Raw genomic sequence first — 25,912 nt, forward strand, 5'->3', positions numbered from 1 at the left:
AGAGGAGGTGCAAGGGCGAGAATTTAGGGCAGAGTTGGGAAAAATACAAGGACACAATATTCAGCAAGATGTGGGTATCTAGGCTATAACCTTCCTACCTCTGGCCTCCTTTTGTTTCCTGCTTTGACTTTCATGCTTGGTGCCCTTCGGCCACACTGGACAGCGGGGTCACTCTCCAAACAAGTAATTTCTTATACCTCTGTGCTCTAGCACAGGCTGTCCTCTATGCCTGAATGGTTCTCACCAAACTTCTCAGTGGACAAACTCCTACTTAGAACAAAAATCATCAAGCACCTTCTGTGGACTCTTCTCCACATTCCCTTTGCTTACTATTTTGTGTAAGCCCCTTGTACAATTTAAAAACATTATTGTATTGTATTACAATTATTTGTTTCTAAAACTCTCATTCGGTCCACACTGGGAGATCTTCCTTTCCAACTTGCATAGTGCTCTGCATGTAATAATGATCATTCAACAAATGTTAAGTTTTACAGGGAAACACTTAAGTGCCAATTGATTGTCACTGGGAAAGGCCCAAAGATCATCTTTGTCAAAGAAAACAAATGCCAGTGAGAGGCTGACATGTTTTCTTGACTGAGCATTACTATAATGCACTGCTTCTAAGAGCACCTTTCTTTGATCAACTTCTTCATCCAAACATAACTAAATGTCCCCTGGTAACTCCGCATTCTCTGTAACAACCTCAGCTCACTTGACCTCTGACCTTACAGACACTATTCTTCATCTATTAAGCCACAGGCTGTGGTTATTATGGGTTTCTTTCTCATTATGGTTGCACTTCCTTAAAATCTGACTCAGAAACTCTGTGCAATGGACAGATTTCCTCAGCTATGTCCTTCCTTATTAGGTTCAGTTATGACGGAAGAGTGAGAACAGCATTTTCTTAGGCTTTCTAATACTTCTGAACCACTTCGCTTTCAAAGTCTATGCCATCAAAGGGGACACTCTTTTTCTCTGGGAATTTTTAAAATTAACTATCCTAAAGTTCAGGTTTTAAATCTCTGATTATGCTTCTCCCTAACTTCATAGCCTACAAAGAAAAAACAGTTAAATTCTGCCTGAAATTTCTTGGTCTTGTTTTTAAAAAAGAAAGAAAAAAAAAACCAAACCCTACTTGATTAAGGATACCAGTCTGATATTAAGTAACTTGATTTTCCTTGCATATTTTTTGTTTGTGGTTTTGGATATATCTTAAAAAGGCAGTATGAGCCAGATATAGGTGCATTGGACAATGCTTCCCTGCCCCAACTCAGCCTTAAATGCAAAAGCCAGAACTGGCTTCAGGAAACCGCTCAATGTGACTAAAAACAAAGTCACAAGGACAATAACTAGATAAACAGATAAAAGCACAAAGACAATCACTAGATAAATAGCTCTCTATCAGAGTTCAATATAAAAAATTTCACTTGAGTCAAATTCTAAATGTATTGGTCCACAATGCTGTAACATTAGAGTTTCCAAAGTCCTTTACCCTTTGGGATCAAGAAGGTCTCTAACTTTTTCATTATAAATTTCCATATAGGACACTTCTACTTTAAAACTCTGCTCTTCATTTTCCTCTTTCTGAGTTCGTTCAAAGAGTCCACTACAAAGTCTTGGAATTAATCCAGGTTGGTCAGCTGTGCCCATCATGGTATAAGATTTTCCAGATCCTAAAAAGTGGAAATCATAGTTATTACTGTGTCTGAGAAGTTTAAATACATAACCCTCTTTCCATTGCTCATAAGCACTTAGCAAAATGCCCAAAAGAAAATTAAAAAATATACCCAAATAAAATGATGAGACTACTAAATACAGAAGCTTTCCTATTACACATGTAAAATCTAAAGTAAACATCTTTTAGGAAGGGAATAAAAACATTCTTAAACCATTTCACACTTAAAAAAAAAAAAGTACCTAAAACAACCAAAAAAACAGTGAGGTCTGAGCAGCTTTCTAAAATTAACTGGGAAGATCCATATGATGAATACTATTGTGACTGTTCCCAACCACTAATCATAGCACAAAAAATACACAGTATCCCTATAGGCCCCAGAGCAAAGTCACTTACTACCCTCTGGCTACAGGGTAGAAACCAAAGAGTAATCTTCTTTTTCTACTATAAAATTATTTTCTCGTTGTACCAACAATATGTATTCATTAAAGAAAAGTCAGAACACACAGGAAAATAGAAAGGAAAACATTAAATCATGATACTCCAACTTAAGAACTCTTTTTCCTTCATTAGCAGCAATGCTTTTATAAAGATATTTTTAATTTACAAATTGCTGCTTTTATCACTTGACGCTTTATCAATGCCTAATAACTAAAACCAAAACACCACTTCTCAAGGACTAGGCCTTTTCTATGAGTTTTTGATGTTAACTCATTGTGACAACCCTATAGGGAAGGCCTATATTCACCAACGTTTTATAGGTAAGGAAACTGACATGTAAGTTTCACAGGAGCTGGGCTGGAGATGGCCTACCCTGGCTCAGAATCCATGTGCTTTTAACCACATCACATACTGCCTCTTAAAAAATATCAGAAGCATTCTTCCATAAAGAATAGTTTTCAACTGGAGAAGCTATACAATAGTTTTCAATTGGCGAAGCTATAGGTATATACCCTTATAAAAGTGACTCCTTCACTTTAAATAGATTTTCTTCCCTGAGAACCGCAGAGGTAGAAAAGTCAAATGCTCCTTATCAACTGTAACTGATAAGATGCTAACAATATGTATTCCCTTTGTTACTTTCTCTGTTATAATCTTTAAAGCTTAAATATTTATATTTAATATTATATATATTTAATAAAAAATATATCATTATTTAACATTACCAGTCTGTCCATAGGCAAAGATACATGCATTGTAACCATCAAAAGCATTCTGAAGGATATTCTCCCCAAGGCACTTGAAAACATCATCTTGACCTAAAAGAGACAGAGAGAAAAAGAATGAGAAACGGTATTTTTCTGATGTGTATTAAGGAGGGCACTTGTGGTGATGAGCACTAGGTGTTACATGCAGCTAATGAATCATTTAACGCTACATCAAAAAATAATGATGTACTATATGCTTGCTAATGGAACATAATAAAAAATATAAATAAAATTTTAAAATAAATTAAATAAATAAATGAATACAAATTTAATTAATTAATTAATTAATAAAGAAAGAAAGGGTATTTTAAGCCAAAGCTACATATGTAAAATTTTTTGGAAAACTATAAACAATTAAAGATGCACTTTTTCAAACTATCTCCAAACAAGATTTTTAGACTCGATGAATACTTGCAAAAGCTTATGGCTTTCAAGTATTTCTAGTTAGCACATGATAGGAAATGAGTAAAAAGTTCCTGATAATATGAACTTGAATTAATAAATACTGGACAAAAATTCTCTGCAAAGCAAAAAGCTAATGAACTGCTAATTTTATAAACAATGACTATAAATACCCAAAATTCATACTAGGGACCTCCATGCACCTGAATTCAACTATATACCACCAGCTAATGTTTTATTCAGTGGGTACTAGAATTCAAAACAACCATACATATCAATTTGCTCTCCTTTTCCTCAATGGTAATTTTTAATTATAGAGCCTACAGTACACACCAGCCAGAGGAGGGAAGAATACCTCGAAAATGTCTTCTGGCTTTTAATCATTAACAAAAATAATAGGTTGAAATTCTCCTCCACAGGCTGAATTAAATATGTTAATAACAGAAGTCATTCAACCTCTCTTTGAGTCTTGAATAAAACACGAAAGAACTGGATGTTATGTTTGTTATACTTTGAATGATATAAATAACATTCCATTATGCCCCACTTCCTAGTTAATTTCCCAGATGAGTATATCATCATCTTACTTCCGATACAGAAGGAATCCGTAAGCAATCCATCGGGCCAGCTAGAGTAAATTAACCTTAACTTTCTGAACCAGCTACAGTACTACTCTGTCTCATGACAAAAGCCAATACAATATGACCCTCAATATTTAAAAGGTATTGCTTAGAAACAGGTGTCACACGCAGTTAGGAATAAAGCCAATTAAAAGGCTGTCCATGTAGTCCTAAACTTGTGGTGTAAAGAAGCTTGAGACAGTGTTGCTGAGGAGGGTAAGAGAATAACAGAATTCCAAGCAGGCAGGAGCAGAGCCTAGACTAAACTGTAGGTTTCCTTTTCCCCTTGCTCAACTTTCCTATACCAAGCTGCCTCTGTAGACCACATCACAGACATCTAAGGGAGTCAAAGTGGCTAGTGTGTGCTCCATGTCCCATGTAAGGTCTGGAAATGTGTTCAATAACCTGTGTACCCTATTAATTTACCTTTACTGTCTTATAACAAGAACAGCACACAGTCAATCTCCAATTTCCCCAACAATGTAAAAACAGCAGAGGCAGGAGGAAATTCTCAATACAGGTCTTATCGCTACACAAAATAATGCTATTAATACTTTGTGGGGAAAAAAAATCAAAACACCTTTTCTATAGTAGTTAATAGGATGCTGTACTTACCTGCATATTTTTCTCTGACTGATTCATCCATAGACCAGAAACAGTGATCATATGCAAACACCTGTTGAAAAATAAAATATGGTATATACTAAGAACAAAACCTCACCATACTTATAATAAACAGTGCTATAACACTGATAACACTGTTCGCAGTAGTGAAATAAAAGTACCTTACTGTCTTAACAATGGAGGTTAGTTGAATTATTTATGGTACAGTTTTACAATGAACAACTAAACATCCTAAAATGACAACAACCTTTATTTCACGTGGAAAACTCTTCACGATGTTAGGTGAAAAAAGGAGAGGTTACAAAACAGTATTTATAATATGATGGCTATCGTATACACACATACATGCAAACACACACATAGTTACACATAGAAAGTTTATTTCTGCATGATAAGGTTAGTGATCTTTGTCTTCTTTGTTTCTATGGATTCTCTGCATTTTTACTTTTCTCAGAGAAAATGAAGATTTTTTATTTTATTTTATTTTTTTTAAAGATTTTATTTATTTATTTGACAGAGAGAGAGATCACAAGTAGGCAGAGAGGCAGGCAGAGAGAGAGGAGGAAGCAGGCTTCCCGCTGAGCAGAGAGCACCCCAAAATGAAGATTTTTTAAAAGAATAAAATGTAAAGATGATTACTATGGCATGGTAAAAGTAGTTATAAAATAGCAGATTCAAAAAATCACAACACACCCACATGCAATATTGCATAATTTCAAGACTGTGGAACACTGGTAAGAAAATGTTCCATATTAATGGAAAAGTTATGAAAGTCTGGACCATGATCCCATGTTTGTACCAAAATCTGTACAGATAAAAAGTAGTTAAGAATACACATGGGAGGGCGCCTGGGTGGCTCAGTGGGTTAAGCCGCTGCCTTCGGCTCGGGTCATGATCTCAGGGTCCTGGGATCGAGTCCCGCGTCGGGCTCTCTGCTCAGCAGGGAGCCTGCTTCCCTCTCTCTCTTTCTGCCTGCCTCTCTGTGTACTGTGATCTCTCTCTGTCAAATAAACAAATAAAATCTTAAAAAAAAAAAAAAGAATACACATGGGAAAATGGTTAGTGGTTAATACCATCTAGTGGGACATCACAGATGATATCTGTTTGGATCTTTTACATTTACTACTTTCCAAAATATGCATGGTTGGTTGTGGTTATTTTGGGGGGGGGCACTCTTTTAAGTTTTTTTCATTGAATTTTCTTTTTTTGGATTTCATATTTACAATCAAGTCTCAAAGGATTTTAAGTGTAGGTTTTTTTTTTAGGGACACCTGGGTGGCTTAGTGGGTTAAGTCTCTGCCTTTAGCTCAGGTCATGATCTCAGGGTCCTGGGATCGAGCCCCACAGGGAGCCTGCTTCCCCCTCTCTCTCTGCCTGCCTCTCTGCCTACTTATGATCTCTGTCTGTCAAATAAATAAATAAAATCTTCCAAAAAAAAAAAAAGTAAAGTCTTTTTTTTTTTTTTCCCAAATTTGAGAGAGGGAGAGTTTGCAGAAGTGGGGGCCAGGGGCAGAGGAAGAGGGCTGGGGACAAGCAGACTCCCTGCTATCTAGAGAGCCCAAGGCAGTGCTCGATCCCAGGACCCTGAGAACATGACCTGAGGCAAAGCAGACGCTTAACTGACTGAGACACCCAAGCACCCCAAGTGTAATTGTTTTTAAAATCATTTAAGCTTGTAGTTCAAACTCTCCAATTTTTGGAGTCTGTTGCCTCTCTTCCTGTTGACAGTTTTCCTCTTGGGCCCTTATACGTTAGTTTGCAAGCGCATCTGAATTGCGAGTTTGTGTTTTGTGGTTTACGTGGTTGCTTGTTTTTTCCCTCTCCCTCTGGCCACCTTTACACTGCCACTCCTAGTTGCCAAAGCCCAGATTTTGGTCCTCCCAAAGTCCAACGTCTCCAAGCCCTCTGATTTACACAGACAGTTCAGTGTTGGTGGCCAGAACCCTTTCCTTAAGCCTTCATTCATGTTGGAACCTCACTCAAATCAGTTTTCACATGGTGAGTTCTCCAGTCCTCACCCATACATCAGGCCCCTCTAATCTACAAGAGAAGAACTTCTATCACCTCCAAGAACCTCCCTCTGATCCCAAGACCCAGTAAATACTTGGCTTCAGCCCCAGCTTGCTGCTAGTCCCTGAAGTTACATTATGTTGTTTTTTAATATGATGACATGATTTTAGTATTTTAAAAATATTTTCTCTGGGGCACCTGGGTGGCTCTGTGGGTTAGGCTGATGCCTTTGGCTCAGGTCATGATCTCATGGTCCTGGGATTGAGCCCCACATCAGGCTCTTTGCTCAGCAGGGAGCCTGCTTCTCTCTCTCTCTCTCTCTCTGCCTACTTGTGATCTTTCTCTGTCAAATAAATAAATAAAATCTTTAAAAAATATATTTTCTCTGTCTCTGTTGAGTTTGGAGTTGGCAGGAGATTGCATCTGTCTGAACTGTCAAATAAATAAATAAAATCTTCAAAAAAAAAAAAGGTAAAGTCTTTTTTTTTTTTTTTTCCCAAATTTGAGAGAGGGAGAGTTTGCAGAAGTGGGGGCCAGGGGCAGAGGAAGAGGGCTGGGGACAAGCAGACTCCCTGCTATCTACAAGGCTACCTGGACCAAAGGTCTAAAAGTTAATTTTTTAAAGAAAGGAGATTAGATTAAGGTGGTATATTAAGTGTGCATGCCTACATCCCGCTGCTACCTGAAATTAGCTCAAAATGATGCAGGGAGAGATGAAGGGAAAGGGCCAAAAGGAGGAAGAAGAGGGGAAAGGACAATTAAGTTTTTGAAAGCTAGACTGCTTGCTTTACCTATGGAGAAACTGAGACTCCCCGAAAAATAGTTGCAGTGAGACCGATGAGGGATAGGACAGGGTGGAGTGAGGGCCACATGGAGATCACAGGCCAAAACACTACAGAAGAAGATGCATCCAAAGGCAAGACCAGTTCTGAAACAGCACCAGGAGAACAACTAAATGAGCTACTAGAGGACTCTGGGGGCAACCACCAGGACAACTGGTTAAAGGGACCTTTAAAGCAGGAAATGATCAGAACACTCATATCTTTGTGCAAAACAACAGGCAGGGGAGGCGTTTGTTCCCTGGAAGGGGGCAGTAATGGGAAAGCTAGGCCCAAAAGGCCAGGTGAAGCCTAGTGGCTGACAAGACCCAGGAAGAGGCAAGAGCCCAGAAGCTATGCTGAAGCACTGCATTGGACATTACTAATGCTCCACAAGCTTCCAAAGCTAAACATGTTATTTGTCAAGAGTTGTGGCTCACTGTGTTAGCAACACTCCCAACAGGGAGAGGAAGAAAAGGAAAAGGAAGATGGCAGGTGGTCCCAAAGGAGCGTGTATCACAATTTCAGGTAGGGGCTGCTTTTCAAGCTATACTCGTCAGCTGTAGTGAGAATCATTACAGCATGGTGAGAAGAAATAAAGTATGAAGTCCAAAATTAGGTTTCTTCTGTTCTTTCAACTCTTGTCTCTTATAATTTTATTTAATTCTGTTCTTAATAAGGTTACATAGAAACTACCCTGCTTCTTTTTTTGTAAGCTTAACTCTTACTTCAAAGATGCCATCACCATATGTGTGTACTTATCAAAGAGCAGGCTCTATATGGCACTCCTCTCTCGATTATTACGGGTTTTCTTTCTTTCTTTCTTTTTTTAATTTAGGGATTTCCTTAACAACTGCATTTCTGAATCTCAGTTCCAGTAGAGAAGCTACCATTAAAGTAACCATTGCAAGAGTAGATACAGGTGCTACACCCTGTTCATGGGCCGCTGAGGTACAAAAAATGAAGAACCTGATGGCTGGCAGGTAGGGAAGCTGGGGTTGCAAACCAGCCTTTCCACCAGGGGGCTGTTTATCACTAGGCTGGCTTGGCTCCATTCCCCAAATTATATGAAAGCACTGCAGCCTGGTACAAAGTTAGGAACTAATGAACACTTAGTTCTTACTTACTCACAATACTGAATAGTCTTCTTTAAGTTCTAGCAGTTTTGCAATTACAGGAATCTTTAAATTGTTATAGGAATCATCATCCAAGAATTTCCTAAAGCAGACAAACCCTTTGCTTTCTAAATATTATTCCTTTAAAATTAAAAAAAAAAAAACTTTTTCAACAACAGTAAAGGAACACACAGTGCACAAAGTCAAATAACACAAAAACATAAATGTAAAAAATAAAAATCTCCCCATTCACCAAGCATACCTCTCCCTAGATATAACCACTATGTTAGTAATGTGGTGTTGATCCTTCCATACTTTTTATGTCAAGTCAACAATTTCTCTCAACATTAAGACACAACTGAATTAAATAAAACATGAACAGTTTTAAAATGTTGTGTAACATTTCCTCACATCTTTACAGCAATCTCCAGTCTCCAGCTCCATCAAAAAAAATCAGAAAACAGAAATAATCCAAAACCTTTTCAGAAAAAAGATGAGAAATCAGAAAATAGAAATAATCCAAAACCTTTTCAGAAAAAAGATAAAAGATAAAAAATAAATAGGATTTTTATATATATAAAGAAATCCAGTGCCATATTAAACTATTAAAAAACATTACTCAAGTTCCCAAGAACCGTGTCTATACATATTTTAGCAACAATAGAAAATGGAATTACAATTCAACTGCAGACTCAAAAACAAAATCCCAAGAATGTAGATAAAAATCTGAATTTCCTGACGAGTTCCAAGTAATGGCAGCAAATGGTCAATTCAAAAATATAGTCCTTGTGTCCACTTTCACAAACCTATAAACTCCTTAAAATATACAAGAACTGACGCACTCCACTGAAGTTTCTTTAGAATCTGGGCTCAAATCTAAAATGAAAGCACATCTGCCTGAAGAAACTGTGGGCCAGGGCAGCTTTCTGTTGGCCTGAGAATGTGTCCCCAGCTGTCTGGGGAACAACATAGATCAGTCTGCCTAGCACGGTACTGACCACAGTCTGGAACGACCAGTTTCAAGCCAATCCATGAACAGTGGAGCACAAAAGGAATCTGTGTTGTAGTTGCCAGGAAACTGGCCAGAATTGGTCAAAGTACAAATACAGCTTTTCCATAAACCTTCAGGCCCTCCCATGCCAATAAATGATTTCGGGTTTATGAAAAGGCTGACAGCTTGCATTACTTTTATAAAAGTGACAAGAGAGATTTCTTTTCTGAGAAGAAAATTAACAACCCTTCAAAAATATGCACGTAAGATCTTTACAAGCATTTTTTGCATAATAAAGCAAATCTCTTACCTTTGGCTGGCTTCTGCATTTCCAAAAGAGATGTCATTGTGGACATGAAAGAAGGAGAGAGTTCAAAAAAATTTTCTTTTGGTTAGAAGACAATTTTGATGGGTAAAATGATAATAAATACCATGTAAATTTTTAGCAATACAAAATATTAACTTTGAAATCAAATAGCAATTTAAAATAAAGGAAAAATGAATACCTATGAATTAGTAGGGTAGAGTCCTTAATTATAAAATACTAACTTGTATCTCTCAAGAAGAAAAAACATTATCTGAGCCCTGGATAATTTTTAAAGTCCTAACATTTCTGCCTTACACATTCTGCTTATCCTTGTATCGGTCTTGTAAATATATAATTTAAAGAGTCTTTACTTTTTATCATCTGACTTTGCTTCCAGGTAGTTTTCTCTGCTTTGATACTGTAGCAGCTCACTATATAGGCCCCTCTATAAAAAAACAAATTCTGGGGTCACCTGGGTGGCTCAGTGCGTTAAAGCCTCTGCCTTTGGCTCAGGTCATGATCTCAGGGTCCTGGGATAGAGCCCCACATCGGGTTCTCTGCTCAGCGGGGAGCCTGCTTCCTCCTCCCCCTTTGCCTGCCTCTCTGCCTACTTGTGATCTCTGTCCGTCAAATAAATAAATAAATAAATAATCTTTTTAAAAAAATTCTGCTTTGGCTAAGAAAAAACGGTTTTATTAAAGGAACAACTAATTTTTTGCCAGTGAATTATTACTTACTGACTTACTCACTTATTCCCTATTGATCTATCTTACCCAGGTAAGATAACTTCCTCACCCCAAAACTGTGACTCATAACTCCTCAGAGTACAGAGACATAACTAAACCCAGTATACTCTGGAGATAGTTTTAAACTCAGAGAAAAGTTGCAAGAAAGGCACAAAGAACTCCCTTCACCCAAATTCACCAAGTGTTAACATTACCACAGCTATTATATCATTCCCCCCTCCACCTCCCCTCCTCTATACACAGATAGATAATACACACACACATATAATATATATATTAGTTCCTTCCTAATCATCTGAGAGTAAGCTGCAGACATGCCTCTTTATGTGAAACACTTCATTGTCTAATTCCTTAATACAATGATGTTCACTTTCATAACCATGGTACAATGTCAAAATCAAAAAACTTAGGAATAAAGGAAAGAACTTTAGAAACCAGAGACAAAAACAATAACTGGAGCTTCAGGAATAATTGTTCTCTCTCCAAGGACCAAATGTCAACTCAAATCTAAAACCTGAAAGGAAACTGACACAGAAGTATTTCCTTCTAATTGTCAATACAACTTTTGTCCCTCTGTCTCATAAAAAATTTTCTTCTAAAAAAAACTTAATACTAATTTGCATCAAATAATTTCAGGTAAGAACATGAAAACACCAAGGAAAGTCTACCAAAGAGTGACACTTGTCCAACAGATTCTTGGGTGACAGCTGATGTGGCTGACATATAAAAGAAAGTACTTTCTCTAGAATACGAGATACAGAAAAACTTCCTGACAAAAAGACCTGTGAGATAATGGTAGAGGTCACTGATGTATGCTATCATCTTTGTTCTTTCCTTTTTTGTTTCTCAGGGCTTTGTTGTTGCTGTTGTTGCTGACTATATTCAATGCTATTACGTTAATTTCAAGTGGTCAACTAGTGACTGTACAAGTTTCTACACTATGCTATGCTCACCCCAAGTGTGGCTACCATTTGTCACCACACAATGCTGTTACAGTATCACTGACTATACCACTGTGCTGCCCCTTTCATCCCCATGACTTACTCATTTCGTAACAAGAAGCCTGTATCTCCTACACCCCTTCACCCATTTTGTCCATTCACGCCCGCCCCCTTTCCCGCTGGCAACCATCAATTTGTTCTCTATATTTATAGCTCTGATTCTGCTTTTTGTTTATTTATTCATTTAATTTGGTTTTTTAAGATTCCACATATGAGTAAAATCATATGGTTATTTGTCTTTTTCAGTTTTAGAGATGAGAAACTTAAGGCTCAGAAAAGTTAAATGAACCTATCCAAGACACAATAATAAGCAGTAAGGAGATGTCAAACTAGGTCTTCTGATTTCCAAAGTCCACATTCTTCCCCTCTTTCACACTGATGGAAACAGCCTCGTCAAGTTTCTTCTAGACTTAATCTATGAGTCATACATTAACAACTGTTCTTGCTAACAGAAACCTTTCTCAATGTATTAATTTCCTTCATTCTAATTATTACCAATAAAAGGTTACCACCTAGTGCTTATGCCAGTGTAAGTTTTCTTAAACTCCAGACTGTCTTTTCTGAGGGAAAAATAAGATATTTAGTATGATATTTCAAGTTTAAATAAAATATTCTATGCAAAAATCAGCTCTTCCTAAGAGACAATCAACAAATACAAAATTCAATAATACAGGACACATCACAGAAAAATCCATGAGATTAACCTGAATTCAGAACCTAATAATAAAAACAGAAACAAACCAGTAGATTAATTACAGAGCTAAGTTTCCAGCTAGGGATTTTGGTGACTACATCAGTCAAGCTCAAATAACCTAGAGAGCCACTGGAAACCCAAAGATGTAATTACAGCTCCACACAAAAATAAATAAGTAAATTAATTAATGAAACAAAACCTTTCAAGGTATAGTTGCAAGCCAATATGGTAATGGCTAACTTCTCCCCAAATCCCTTGTTTAGAAACTTAAGCTATCCAGCTTACAGCAGAGATTCAAGAAGCAAAGGAAACCAGTTCTGACCAATCAAAAAGAGCCACCACAAAGTAAAAACATGAAAGTCTTAGTTTCTATCAGCTGAGTTGAATTACTTTTTGTTGTTGTTGTTGCTTAACTTCATTTTAAAACCTTCAGACTCACAAAACATTCCAAAAAATAGTACAAAGAATTCCTGTGTATCCTTCACCCAGCTTCCCCAAATGTGGATGTCTTATATAACCACAGTCATTATGATCAAAACCAGGGATTAACTATCAACACAAACCTTATTAAACAATCTAGAGCGAACCTTAAACAAATGTTTTGCCAACTGTACCCCACTGATGTCCCTTTTCTGGACCGGGGATCACACCTTGCTTGCGGCTGTCTGTTTCCTCCCATCTGGGACAGTCTGTCTCTCATGACCCTAACACTTGACAAGTACTGGCCAATTATTCTGTAGAATGTCCTTCAATGTGGGTTTCTCTAATTCTTCTTCATTACTAAATTTGGGTTATGCGTTTTGGCTGGCACAATGCTACAGGTAATGTGTCCTTTTCAGTGCCTCACACCAGGAAGTACATGATGATGGCCATCCATGTCTCCTGAGGATGGTAACTCTATGATCATTTGCTTATGGCTGCATCTACTAGGTTTCTCCATATAACAGCACTAGTTTTCTCTTTGTACATTTTTCTTATTGGGGAAGACTTTGGGACTATATAAATATCATCTCTCATCATACTTTCACCCAAGAATTTGAGCATCATTGATGAATCTTGCCTTCAACAATTACTGTTTCCCAAATGATGACTGTCTAGTTACTGGAGATGTTAACATCCCAGGTTGATCTACATGGACAGATGTGCTTTTTAGGAAGAGGTAAACTTGGGAAACAAATGTTTGAGTGGAACAGTTATTTGAGTGGAACAGTTATTTATGGAAAAGCTACTCATCTCCTTCTTTTTACTGACCTGGTTTATCGGTATAGCTCACTTCTCATTTAAATAATACATTACATCATAAAATTAAGTCCAATTACACTAGTAATTTTTTAAATATCACAATATGAGAACAAATTTAATGACTATTTTATATAAATTGTGATCTTTGGAAATGTTTACTGATACTTTTGATAATAATATACACTACCACTGAAAGAATAGCTCAAAGAAATAGAAATAACGTAGCTGGATGCAGGAAGACTCAAGGAAGACATGATGTCATCTTCAGATTTGAGGAGGCTCACACATTTGACCATAATAAAAATAAAATCAATTTGGATCCAAAATAAACCACACAACATCCTGTACGTATAAAACATAGAGCAGTATCAGCAGAATTACAAGTTACAGATCAATTATGCTGTCCAACTACCAAAATTGAACATAATATACAAATATCAACACCTCTTTTAATTTTGATGATTTAAGTTTCTGAAACCTTCACAATTAGAAATATTTGGAATCTCTGTTTTAACAGGATCTCTCTCCAACTCTCTCCAACTCACTCCATAACGGATGTATACATCACAAAGAGCTTATTCTGATACAGCTGTACTACGTAATGATATTGTTGCTTTTTTCAGACTTAGCTGGCAGTACCAGCAACCAAACAACAATCTGTGTGATGATCGTTAATTTTTTCTTGGTCACCCATCCCCTGATGTGCTTTCTGCACAAGGAATAAAGCTGGATATGACTAAAATTTTCAACACTGACTAGACTCACCAAAAAGTCAATCTTTGCTTATCTCGCCAGCTTTAATAAGTACAAATATCACTAAAAGGCCTGTTTAGTGTTTCATCGGCATTTGGAGTACTCGCTTCAGTTTTGAAGAATAAATTTTAAAAGCATTATTGATAAAGTAGAATATCTAGGAGAACAGGATATATAGGAGGGTTTGAAAACATTACCACTGAAAGAATAGATGAAAGGACTAGAAATAATGTAGCTGGGTGCAGGGAAGACTCAAGGAAGACATGATGCCACCTTCAGATTTGAGGGGGCTCACACATTTGGGGGTAGGAGAAGCAGACTTGTTCTAGGTCAGCTTAGAGGCTGAATTTGGTAGGATCCACTGGAGAAAGCTAAAAGAAGAGAGATATCTCTCCAATACAATTAACACTGTGTTAAATGGCCAGCTCCCATGCGTGGAACTATATGACAAGAGAAAAGTAGCTGGTGAGGATGTTGTGGAAGGAAGGAGAAATTATACACTCGATCAGTTGTAGAGCTCTCTTTATCTAGAATAAGAACACAAACACCAAGCATTCAATAAGTTCTACTTCTGGTTATTTCTAGCACTGATACTTGCAAATACCTGGTACATCAGAGGTAAACCAAGTTACTGGTCAAGCATTATCTCCCACATCACAGCTCTAGAGGATTCCTCCTCTCCAGCAAGCTAGTGGACATCCTACCCCTAATACTTCTGTATTCCACAGACCTACACTCATAATGCCACTCCCTCAGACATCTCTGTTTGTTCAAGCTCTACCTCATGAGAAAACCCAGATCAAACTCTAGCTCCCTTAAGAAACCTTCCACAAGAACCCCAGCCAAAAGTGAGTTTTCCTCCCCTAATTCCTCCCATAGTCAAAACTATCCATATTGCTCACATCCTACCTATTATTTGGTCACATGATATAAACTTTTTAATACATGGGTCACCTCCTTAGCCAGATTATAAGCTCTAAAGACAGAGTATACTTCTCCTCATTTATCAGTATCCAACACAAGGCTCTTTGTTACTCAGCAAGCTCTCCCTATGGCCTGGCCTCTGCTTCTGTCTTACCCACAAATCCAGTGCTGTCTGACTTTCGCCCACCCTGACCACCTCCGACTGTCCCCGGGTGCCCAATTTTCTAGCCTCAGGACTTTCATTCATGATTTTCTTTCTGCCTTGAAATCTTGAGGATAACTCCTATCCATACGTTGTTTCTCCGCTTAATTATTATTTCCCTACCTTCATCTCTCTTAAGCATCCAATCTAAATTAGGTTCCTTATGTTACACTCAATCTCATTTATTCCCGATAAAATAAAACCATTTTTCTACCACCATTTCCACTTTCTAAAATCATCCCCCAAACAATAAAACAAACAAAGAACAAATACAAACCTCACCTTCAAATAAACTAGGAGATAACTATAATGAAACGTATTACATGAAGACAGAAATGCATCCAGGGAATGCAAGGAAAGATCAGAAATGCATGGTATGGAGTATCCCAGAAGTTGAGGGGGGAGGGGGCCTTAAAAAAAGGAAGAACATTTGGGTCACTATCTCTGATATGCAGTCCTTGCTTTAAATCAAGAGAAAAAGACAGTTTGATAATCCTCTTCTACAAGAATCTTTCCCCCACACAAACTATAATTGGTTGAGAACAGAGGAACATCCAAAAAATATGGCCACTGAACCACAAAGGGCATATTTTGCAATCACAAAACTTTAGAAACATGAAAACTCCCGTTTATAAATTCCACAATTTCAATTACAAACACTGGGGTAGCGTAATTCAAAGAAGACACTCACTATTAACTCTGTCATTTGCAAATCACCTGCTTCTTCCCATCTGTCAAACACACAAACAGAGTAAATTTTAATCTACTGTCCACTTGAGCTCTAAGAATGTTTAAATCTGGTCAAAGATTTAAAACAATATTGGTGAACTTGGCAGGCGGGTTGAAATATATTTCATATCTATGTTAACAGAATAATACATATTCATTTTAATAATTACATGTTAAAATAACTCCAAGGTATGCAACAGATTAGGCTAGATTACTGAAAGACTAATTTTAGACTCCAAAAAAGAAATAATTACTTCTCTCAGTATTTGTGGGTATCTCTGATTTCTAATTTTATGAACCCGTATTTCTCCAGTTTTATTGTGTTGGATTTCTCCTTGATTGGACAGGATTTAACAGAAAAAAGTTTTTACTGAGCATGAAATTAACTCTCTTGTCTCCTTACTCTTTCTATCCAGATGCAAACCCCAGCCTCCAAACCAGGAGTCACACATTTAAGGTCCACAGGCCCAAATATAGCCCACAGCTATCTTTTCGTTAGTCCTCACAGTATTGACCAAAAGTCAAAAATCAGAAGATTCCACATCAAGAATTCTCTTAAAAATTGAGAGGATCTGGAAGCACGAAGCCTAAATTCCCACACATCACCACTGTCTTCCACGTGGATCTATCTGCCAGGCGGCTGCTGGAGTTTTAAATTCTTGCTATTAACGAAAAGTAGAATGGGGTTTTTGAGTAGTACTCAAAACAGAGGCTTACAAATTCATAAAAGTAAAGAAAATGTTTCTAAATCCAATCCCAAGAACCTACGTAGAGTGCCTTCACAACTCTATCAGGACTACACCACAGATTCTGCCCAGCCAATTAAATAAGACAATCCTGATATCTCCACACACAACCCTGGCTATCAAATCCTAAACATGGAATCCCAAACTCAAATATCATATGCAGTAATAATGTCATTATAGTTAGTAGTTATGAAATAGAATTAAAGCTAAAGCTGATCTTCACTATAAGCAGTAATAGGTCTAGAATTCACACTTGAAGTGGAAAGGCTGCAGGCTTTAAGGAATAAAAGAGCATATATCTGATGCCTGGTGCACGTACATTCATGCATGCTCAATTCTGATTCATGAAGCAATGTTAACTTGGGGTTTATGTCAGCGAGCAGGTTGAGAAAAACTGTAATTTCTAGCTCATTACTATAATTACTGTCCAAATCCAATGCTTAGCAAAGATCTCTTTAGCTTCCTTAAGTGGAAACTCAATTTACAAGCATTCCCCAACTAAATACTTCACTTCTTACAAGGGTAAGAACTGCTTAGCTAACTAACTATAGATTGCTATGTTTATGCTTCTCCCGAGACATGACTTTGATCTTTGAAACGTCTTTCAAACCCATCCCTTCTTCCCTTCCCATGTTCACTCTTTCCTTCAACAATATTTACTATCTATGATAAGCCAGGTTCTAATCTCAGTACCTTGCAAAACTGCACTGAACAAATCAGACAAAAATCCCAGCTCTCTAAGAGCTTAAATTCTACTACAACTGAATGAATGAGTGAATATGTAACATAATAGTGCTATGGGGAAAAAAAATTAAGCAAGACAAGGAAAGACAAGGAGGGAGTGAAGCTGGGGTTGACTCTTTTTTTATTTTTTTTAAGATTTTATTTATTTATGTGACAGAGAAAGAAGCAGGCTCCCCACTGAGCAAACAGCCCAGTGTGGGCTTGATGTGGAGCTCAATCCTAGGATCCTGAGATCATGACCAGAGCCACCCAGGTGCCCCTGGGGTTGACATTTTAAACAGGGTGGTCAGGAAAGGCTTCATAGAGTGGCATTTGCACGGAGGCCTAGGGAAGGCAAAAAGCTTATGGAGAGGCAGCAGATACAGTGACACCCTATTTCTTCATCTGCTCTAGGTCTACCCACCAAAGAGCTTCCTACCGGTGCCCCCACTGCCTCCTCTCTCTTCTCTACAACTCTGCACTCAGCCACTACGTATCTAAACCACATGTTTCAGCAGGTCATAATTCTCCCTAAAACCCTTCATTGGCCCCCTAGCCCCTAGAGGATAAAATCCACTCCTCAAGCAAGAAAGTTTCTAATGCACATTTGTGCACACTCCATAAATGTTAGATATCATCATTATTGTGATTTCAGTCACGATGCAACGTTAACTTGGGGTTTAACCTCTTCCCACCTCCCAAGCCTCACTCTCCTACTTCTCCTCCGCCAGTGCCTTACTTTACACATATTTGGACATGTCACGTCCTTCAGGCTTGGTTACTTCTGTACTTTTGGTGACCTGTGTACTTCCTCCTACTCTTTTCGGCCTGGTGATGGCCTTCTTGTCCAAAAAAACAAAACAAAACAAAACAAAACAAAACAAAACGGTACTGTCTCCATCCATTTTTAGGAACTTATAAGCTCCCTAGGTCTTCTTTCCCAAGAAAGTGTTGTAGCTGTTATTTCCTCCCCTTGATTACAAGCTCCTTGAGAACACAGGACATGTTTCATTCTTCTTTGTTTACCCAGTCCTAACAAATGGTAGGCACTCAATGATGCTTGATGGAATTTGCCATGAGATGATGAGCTTATCTAAATTGTTCAGTTGTTACATTAACTCCTGATTTACACTATCCGCAAAGTCTCTATAATTCTTCTAGTGTCCTGATCCTCATCCAAAAAATATTTTTTATGAGATACATACAGTTACATATCTTTTTAGCCAGATTAGAATACCATTTACCAACTATTCATAATATATTTGAATTAAAAGCAAAAAATGCTTCCAGAAACAGAAAAAAAAAGGACACCATGCTTTTCTCTACAGAAGAGAAAATCTTCTCTCAGCTCAAATCAATCTCAGTTGATCTCAGCTCAGGTCATGATCTCAGGGTCATGAGTTCAAGTCCTGTGCTGGGCTCCATTTTGAGTATGGGGCCCACTTTAAAAAAAAAAAAAGAAGGAAAGAAATTAAATAAGGTACAAGTCCTTTCTGTCAAGAAGCTCTTCATGTTCATCATGAAAAAGATTCTAAGCCATTAATATCTCCCATTGTTATTCTCCCCCCCAACCCCTGGTCAGGGAAATCAGATGTGTTTCAGAAAGTTTTTCCATAAAACAACACTGAAATGATAAAAAGTTCAATCTTTTTGCCAGAGAATGAGCTTATCCTTCAGTATTACAGAATGTTGACTTACCAAGCAAATCACCTCCTGTGATATTGCATAAAAATGGTGCTGTTTAAACACCTTTGCATATATATTTTTAACAGTGACTCCTACAATATAGGGAAACATGTAATAGTCCAAAATTCACATGAACAAAATACTGAATTAGTAACACCATGAGGAAATTGTTAAATATGCATGAAAATAAGTGAGATTTTTGGTCCATGGATGGGCCTCACTGGGTCTGTGAACTCCCAAATTTTTTTTTCTGGGCAGAGGAGCTAGAACTTTCAGATTCTCTAAAGATTTAGTCTACAAATCAAAAAAAGGTTAAGAAAGAGTGCTATAAGACATTTTCCTAAGACATTTCCTAAGACATTTTCATGTCCTCACCCATGTTTGGCTTAAAAGACTGAATTGACAATGAATGGCCAGACCATATAGACACTGAAACCTGCAACTTCTGTGGCAACTGACCCAGAACAGTCAGGAATTGGTCAGTGACTGCCAGCTTTCCTATTTTTTGCCCCTGCTTGCAACTCAAGACCAATCAGAAAAAAAGCCCAATATACTCCCAAACCAACCACAAATAACATCTGCTTCTAGTTAACGGGTCTCCAGCTTCCTCATGCCAACAACCTTCATCAGAAGTATACCTGAGGGACGCCTGGGTGGCTCAGTTGGTTAAGCAGCTGCCTTCGGCTCAGGTCATGATCCCAGCGTCCTGGGATCGAGTCCCACATCGGGCTCCTTGCTCCGCAGGGAGCCTGCTTCTTCCTCTGACTCTGCCTTCCACTCTCACTCTGTCTGCCTGTGCTCGCTCTCGCTTGCTCTCTCTCTGACAAATAAATAATAAATAAAATCTTTAAAAAAAAAAAAAGTACACCTGAAATCCTCCTTTTTTTTTCCTTTTCCTTTTTTTTTTTTTTTAACTATAAAGCTTTTGTGCTCCCCTGCCTGCCTCTGAGTCTTTGCCAAACTCAACTGACAGTAGCAGACTCCCTTGCTATAGTAAACATTGAACAAATAGCCTCTATTTGTTCTCATTTACATGCTCTTAGTTTAATATCCACAGGCTGATTAGCTAACATTTTGGATAAATAAGAAAGGCACTGAGGACCAAATATAAATGAAAGGCATCAAGACAATAAGAAAATAACACTATCTCACAAATTTATATTTCTGTTATAAGATACTCTGAAAAGAAACCAAAAAGAAATGACCAAAGGAGGAAAACCAGGTGAGAGTGGCATCACATGAGTTTCAAGAAGGAAGGAGCATAAGCGGTATCAATTACTACTGAGAGATCAAGCAAATTAAGGGGGGAGGGGTGCAGTGGGTGCAGAAAGCTCTTTTTGGCCTGTCTCCCGATTTTGATGGGGGCCCAGCCACACTTCATTTACTCTCTGTGGCTTACAGTGGACCAACCTGCCCAAGCCTCAGAAATTCAAGAAAAAAGCTCCTTCCACCTTGTGGTGCATCCCAGACGGGCATTAGTCAAATGTCACAAAAGCCAATGCAAGGGGAGGCTGACACAGTGGTCTCCAAAAGTCCAATTTAAAGAGCAATTCAAAGATCTGCTTTAATTATACTCCTAGAGCTCATTTCCCCTGTGATTTTGTGAGACAACTCCTCACTCAGGCTCTCCTCCACAGGCAGGATACAACTTGCAAGATACCTTACTGTTGCTTCTGTTCTCATAGCTCATCATCGGGATCCGACATAAGCTTTGGGCAGGTTCCTAGATGGTGAGCCTCCTGTTCATTCCAGCTGCTAGGGCTGAAAAGAATCTAGGGTTAGCTCTTTAAGGATCACTAATCTGCCTTGAGAGCCACAAAGCGGTGCAACTGGTAAAGACTACAGTGGATCCAGGAATGAATGGGAAGTGTAATTAAACAAAGCATACTGTATTATCTGAAAGCCTGCTAGATCCTGAAAGTTCTCATCACAAGAAAAACATTTTGAACCATGTACGGTGATGGATGTTAACTAGACTTACTGTGATCATTTAGTAATACAAATATGAAATCATGTTGTACACATAAAACTATAAGGTCAATTATATCTCAAAAAATAAGAGGGTCATGGGCTCAAGAGGATAGAATCTAAATATAAAAGTTCATAGGTACATTATTCATTGTACTTTTTTTTGATTGCCAAAAAAACCACGAATTCCAGGTACCTTTCCAGAGCACAAAGCCAGTACTGTAAGCCATCAACCCTTACACAGAAAGGGCTGTGTGGCTAAAAGTTTTCTGTAGGGAACAGCAGCACAGGAATTTGTTCTGCTCCTTTCCAGGTGAAGCCACACCCAAACACGCCCAATACCATTTCCAGCCTCACTGCCCAAAATAATGACCCCCCCAGGGAACACCACATTCCCCCCAAATTTATAGTACTCCATTTTGTTTAGTTTGACAGAAACAAAATGTGTATGGCTGATAACATCTGTTGCAAAAAACTAATGAGAACCCAAAGGAAATATCTGATCTTAAGATTACTAAAATGAGTTCTGAGACATTTATCTACCATGGTGATTCAAAATAATGTAAGACACCTTTTTCCTTGTCCTTTTCCTTTAACTTCTTACCAAATGTATTTGACCCCTCTTTTGAATGGGGAATATTAAAAAAAATAAGTTTCCAACAAGTCTTCATCAACATATGAGGTACAATTCGAGTACAAATGTTCCAGAATAACAGTATTAATTTTTATTTGCCCCAGCAACTTACCTACTACATGCAGCTGGAGGAAGAGCTGCACCATGTTAAGCTAGTCTACTGATCATGACACACAGTTGTATGTCTGTGCACTTCACAAAGGCACCTGGCCCAGAGGTTCGGCAGGTATTCAAGCACAGCCCCCGCTACAGGGACCAAGTAGTAAAGGGTCATAGCAAAGCAAGAAGCTCAAAGACAAAGGCACCATTTGCTTTTCCCAAGGCTGGGACAGCTCGGGAGGGATGGCTATTTCTAATTGGACTGGCCAGAGGGGCCACCTTTTTCTTCATTTGCACAAAAGCACCATTTGTTATGAAAGCTCTGTAGAGGACTCTGACTTCCAATAATTGTCTGCCATAGGAGCTACAGGAAATGTCTCTCATTGATATTCAACAAGGTAGCTAATGTAAATCTGAAACTCTAGCCATGACACAATAACTGGTTCTAGCTCTCCTACCACAAACAAGAAAACTGCACAAAGGATATGATGCAAATGTTGTCAAAAAACAGGGACCAGGCAGTGAGGGATTATGATCTTGGGGAGAAGGCAAACGAGAGAGGGGGGCCCTACAACTGCCCAGGCATTCTCCCTAGAGACATTCTGTAAAGAAAGGGGGAACCAAGCCAGAACAGGATGGCCTGGGCTGAGGTGGTTAATACTGGGCATCTGAGGCAGCTGGACTTTGCTGGCCAGAGAGAAGGGAACAGCCCAGAAGAAGAACTCCAGGAAGGTGCAGTGGCCCCCTACTCTCTCTGACTGAATACTGAATTGTACACGCAAAATGGAAGACACCCACAGGACATAAAACTCTCTGGGAAAGAACTACTGCGGAGAAGTAGATGTACACTGAACAATTTGCAGAGCTCACACAGGGCTCGGAGGCATGAGTTACAACTAGCCACAGTGGACAGATGTCCTTGAACACTAAGGGACATTTGGTGGTAGAGCCCAAAAAGGCCACAATTCAGGTGTAGGACTAAACTTACCCTAGAATAAAGGCTACTCTGGCCCCAACCTAACAAAGCTTAAAACCAGGCCACAATCCAGCTGACCCACAAGTAAATTACCCACACTTTGAGAACATTCCCATCACTCCAGAAAGTTCCCTCATGACTGACTGCAGTCAATCCCAGGATCTACTCCCAGGCCCAGGCAACCACTCATCTGCTTTCTGCCCTTCATCTTTTCTAGACATTCCATAGAAACAGAAGCCTACAATGTGTGGTCTTTTGCATCCGGTGTCCTTCGCTTAGCATGTTTTTGAGGTTCATCCATGTTGTAGCATGTTATCAATTCTTAGTTCCTTATTACTGCTGAATAGTATTTAGTTTATCTGTTCACCAGTTGAGAAGAATTTGGATTGTTTCTGGCTTGATGATATTACGAATAGTGCTGCTGTGAACATTCAAAAACAAGTCTTGGGCACTTATTTTTACTTCTCTTGAAGAGATGTATTCTTGAAGAAATGTCAGGTCATAGGGTAGTGTACATCTACCTTTCCAGAGACAATCAAGCTGTTTTCCAAAGTATATGCACTGCTTCCCATTCCCAGGTGCAGGTGAGAGCTACAGTTGCTCCCCATCTGCACCATCACTGAATATTGTCTGTCATGTATACAGCCATTCAAGTGGGTGTGGAATGGCCTCTCACTGAGATTTTAATTTACATTTCATAATGACCAATGGGATTGAGTTTTTTAAGAGGTGTTTATGTTTCACTGTAGAGAATAGAACGATTCTCTGTAATCAAGTTTCTATGCTTACTTTTAGGACTATCAGGATTGACAAACTCCTGGTCAAATCCATACTTTTTCTTTATTCTCATTCATAGTTATTCCTCTGTGCCATTTCTAACTATTATTTCATTCACTTCTTCTACCTCTTTAATCAACATTTTTAAATTTTTATTTTGTTTTATTTCTTTTCAGTTTCCAGAATTCATTGTTTATGCACCACACCCAGTGCTCCATGAAATACGTGCCCTCCATAATACCCTCCACCAGGCTCACCCATTCCCCGATCCCTTCCCCTCCATAACCCTCAGTTTGTTTCCTAGAGTCCACAGCCTCTCCTGGTTTGTCTCCCCCTCCAATTTCCCCCAACTCACTTCTCCTCTCCATCTCCCAATGTCCTCCATGTTATTCCTTATGCTCCACCAATAAGTAAAACCATATGATAATTTACTTTCTCTGCTTGATTTATTTCTCTCGCATAATCTCTTCCAGTCCCGTCCATGTTGATACAAAAGCTGGGTATTCAACCTTTCTGATGGAGGCATAATACTCCACTGTATATATGGACCATATCTTCTTTATCTTTAACCACTTCTGAGCCACTTCACAGTTCTTTCTATAGACATTCATTTTTATTTCCCTTGGATAGCTAAGAGTAAAACTGCTAGGTCCCATGTGCAGCATATATTTAACTTCACATTTAATACATTTTATGGTCTTTATGTGCAAAACCACACATTCGAAATTTAGACCAACCTTTTTTGGACCAAGCTCAACATGTATAAGTTAATTTTAGTATAATGTATTTAATTACTTATGTCCACACTAGATGACTCAACACATACACTCAAATGATTAGGCTAAAACAGTCTTTATTACTTTGTCTCCAGTTTCTATTTAGGCATCTATAATCAGATGGCACCATGCACTTAAGTCCTCAAGCAGCTTGCAAGACAGGGGGCAAAATAAAAACATTAGACATCAAAGACACTGTCTTCATGGCATGTTGCTGCAGGAAAAGTACTTTATCCCAGCAGCTAGATAGAAACCCTTCTTCAGTTTGGTTCTGCCTTTCGCTAGCTTTGTGATCCTAATGGTCACTTAGCCTCACCAAGCCTCTCTGCTACTTCAGGAATCTGGTGGAACTACTACTACTCCAAACCTACACAACCTACTTCACACTACTGTACAGTGTGTCCTGTGTGTGGCAGAAAGAACATTGCTTGGAAACAAAGCAGACTTGGGTTCAAATCTAGGTTCAATAAAGGTCTGTGATCTTCCTGGATCCAAGCATTATTGTAAGTTTATTCCATGTATTATTTTCTTTAATCCTCACCACAACCCTGAAGGATAGATCCTTTTACTGCCCCCATTCTAGAAGTGAGGAAGCCAAGGCTCAGAAAGACTGAGTAACTTGCTCAAGGTCAACAATTAAATACTAGACTGGGAATTCTAACCAAGACAGAAGCAGTACTGAGCTGGAGGGACAAAATGAAAACCATACAGGTCTTGTGAGATCATTAACATCATATTTCTATACAGGACCAGGTTGCTAAAGCAAATTTTGTGTGGTGGCTCTTCCTTCTGTGTGTTAGTCTTTCACGGTTTTGTTTTGGTCCTCCTTCCTTCCAACATGAAGTCTGGCTTCCTGAATCGGGAAACAAACCCTGTGGAAATGGATTCCAGTCCCCAAATAGACTAAATGGTAGGTGGGAAACAGGGAAAGGGAGTTATAGGTACAAAAGATTTGTCAGGCCTATCTAACAAGAAGCAAAATACATCAATTTTTGTGCAACACAGCAGTGGGAGCTGGGAGTGGGGGCAACGAGGAAATGTCCTAGAAAAGAAAAAAAGCACCTACATCCTTTGTTTATTTCACATCCTAAGATACAACCAACAAACTCTTAAATAGTTTATAGCATTCTTCAACTGAGTTAAAATGTTTTGAACAAAGGAGCAGCAATCTTTGAATGCATTAGTCTGAAAGACAAAGGCAAAACACTGGAAGCTTCTGAATCCAAATTTAGACTCTTAGAAATAAACAAATAAATGAGGATATGAATTCTTAAATGTAAAGCTCGATTTGAATACAACATAGAGATAACCAGTACTACACAGAGGAGGCTTACTGGCAAATTAGTTTTGTGCGCTCACCTTCAAAACACGAGTGTGCCTACAAATAACCAGACAAAATACCCAAATATCAATCAGTATTCCTGTTTCCCAGCGGTGTTGAAAGGAGGCCTGTCTAAGAAACCTGC

General features: G+C 38.5%; 1 protein-coding gene across 4 annotated transcripts in view; it reads right to left on the minus strand.

The window, feature by feature from the left end:
* The window catches only part of KIF13B (kinesin family member 13B), a 201,816-nt gene that overhangs the window by 126,476 nt on the left and 49,428 nt on the right, over positions 1 to 25,912 (minus strand). For 3 of the 4 annotated variants that reach the window (XM_045078378.1, XM_045078381.1, XM_045078380.1), the window contains exons 3-6: positions 9,774 to 9,786; positions 4,521 to 4,581; positions 2,842 to 2,934; positions 1,493 to 1,673 (exon numbers count right to left, since the gene is read on the minus strand). In XM_045078378.1, coding sequence (XP_044934313.1) covers positions 1,493 to 1,673; positions 2,842 to 2,934; positions 4,521 to 4,581; positions 9,774 to 9,786 — 348 coding nt within the window. Of the gene's footprint in view, positions 1 to 1,492; positions 1,674 to 2,841; positions 2,935 to 4,520; positions 4,582 to 9,773; positions 9,787 to 20,876; positions 20,978 to 25,912 lie in introns of all 4 variants that reach the window. The other variant, XM_045078379.1, reaches the window with a different exon arrangement.

The sequence above is a fragment of the Mustela putorius genome, unplaced genomic scaffold (assembly GCF_011764305.1).
Source record: "Mustela putorius furo isolate JIRA1106 unplaced genomic scaffold, ASM1176430v1.1 tig00000242_pilon_pilon_pilon, whole genome shotgun sequence".
NCBI classification, from domain to species: Eukaryota; Metazoa; Chordata; class Mammalia; order Carnivora; family Mustelidae; genus Mustela; species Mustela putorius.